The sequence below is a fragment of the Apaloderma vittatum genome, unplaced genomic scaffold (assembly GCF_000703405.1).
Source record: "Apaloderma vittatum isolate BGI_N311 unplaced genomic scaffold, ASM70340v1 scaffold25790, whole genome shotgun sequence".
NCBI lineage: Eukaryota > Metazoa > Chordata > Aves > Trogoniformes > Trogonidae > Apaloderma > Apaloderma vittatum.
This window is the reverse complement of record NW_009695418.1, coordinates 31765-32004: the sequence shown is the minus strand read 5'-3', so window position 1 is coordinate 32004 and position 240 is coordinate 31765. Positions and strand designations below refer to the sequence as shown.

At 55.4% G+C, this 240-nt stretch overlaps 1 protein-coding gene across 1 annotated transcript in view; it reads left to right on the top strand.

Moving 5' to 3' along the window:
* Window positions 1-3: 3 nt before the first annotated feature.
* Window positions 4-240, top strand: part of RGS5 (regulator of G-protein signaling 5) — a gene marked incomplete at its 5' end in the record, with an annotated part of 830 nt that continues 593 nt past the window's right edge. Inside the window, one exon of the mRNA XM_009871300.1 lies at window positions 4-174. Coding sequence (XP_009869602.1) covers window positions 4-174 — 171 coding nt within the window. The remainder of the gene's footprint in view (window positions 175-240) is intronic.

Genomic DNA, 240 nt, shown 5'->3' with positions numbered 1-240 from the left:
CCTGCAGATGGGCTCGCTAGCTTCCACAGCTTCCTGCGCTCTGAGTTCAGCGAGGAGAATGCTGAATTTTGGGTGGCCTGCGAGGACTACAAGAAAACCAAGTCTCCCATGAAGATGGCGGAGAAAGCCAAGAAGATCTATGAGGAGTTCATCCAGACCGAGGCACCCAAAGAGGTCAGTGATGACAGGGCAGGAGATGGTACCAGGAGGGAAGAGGCTGCCCTCTGGTGGGCTTCAACC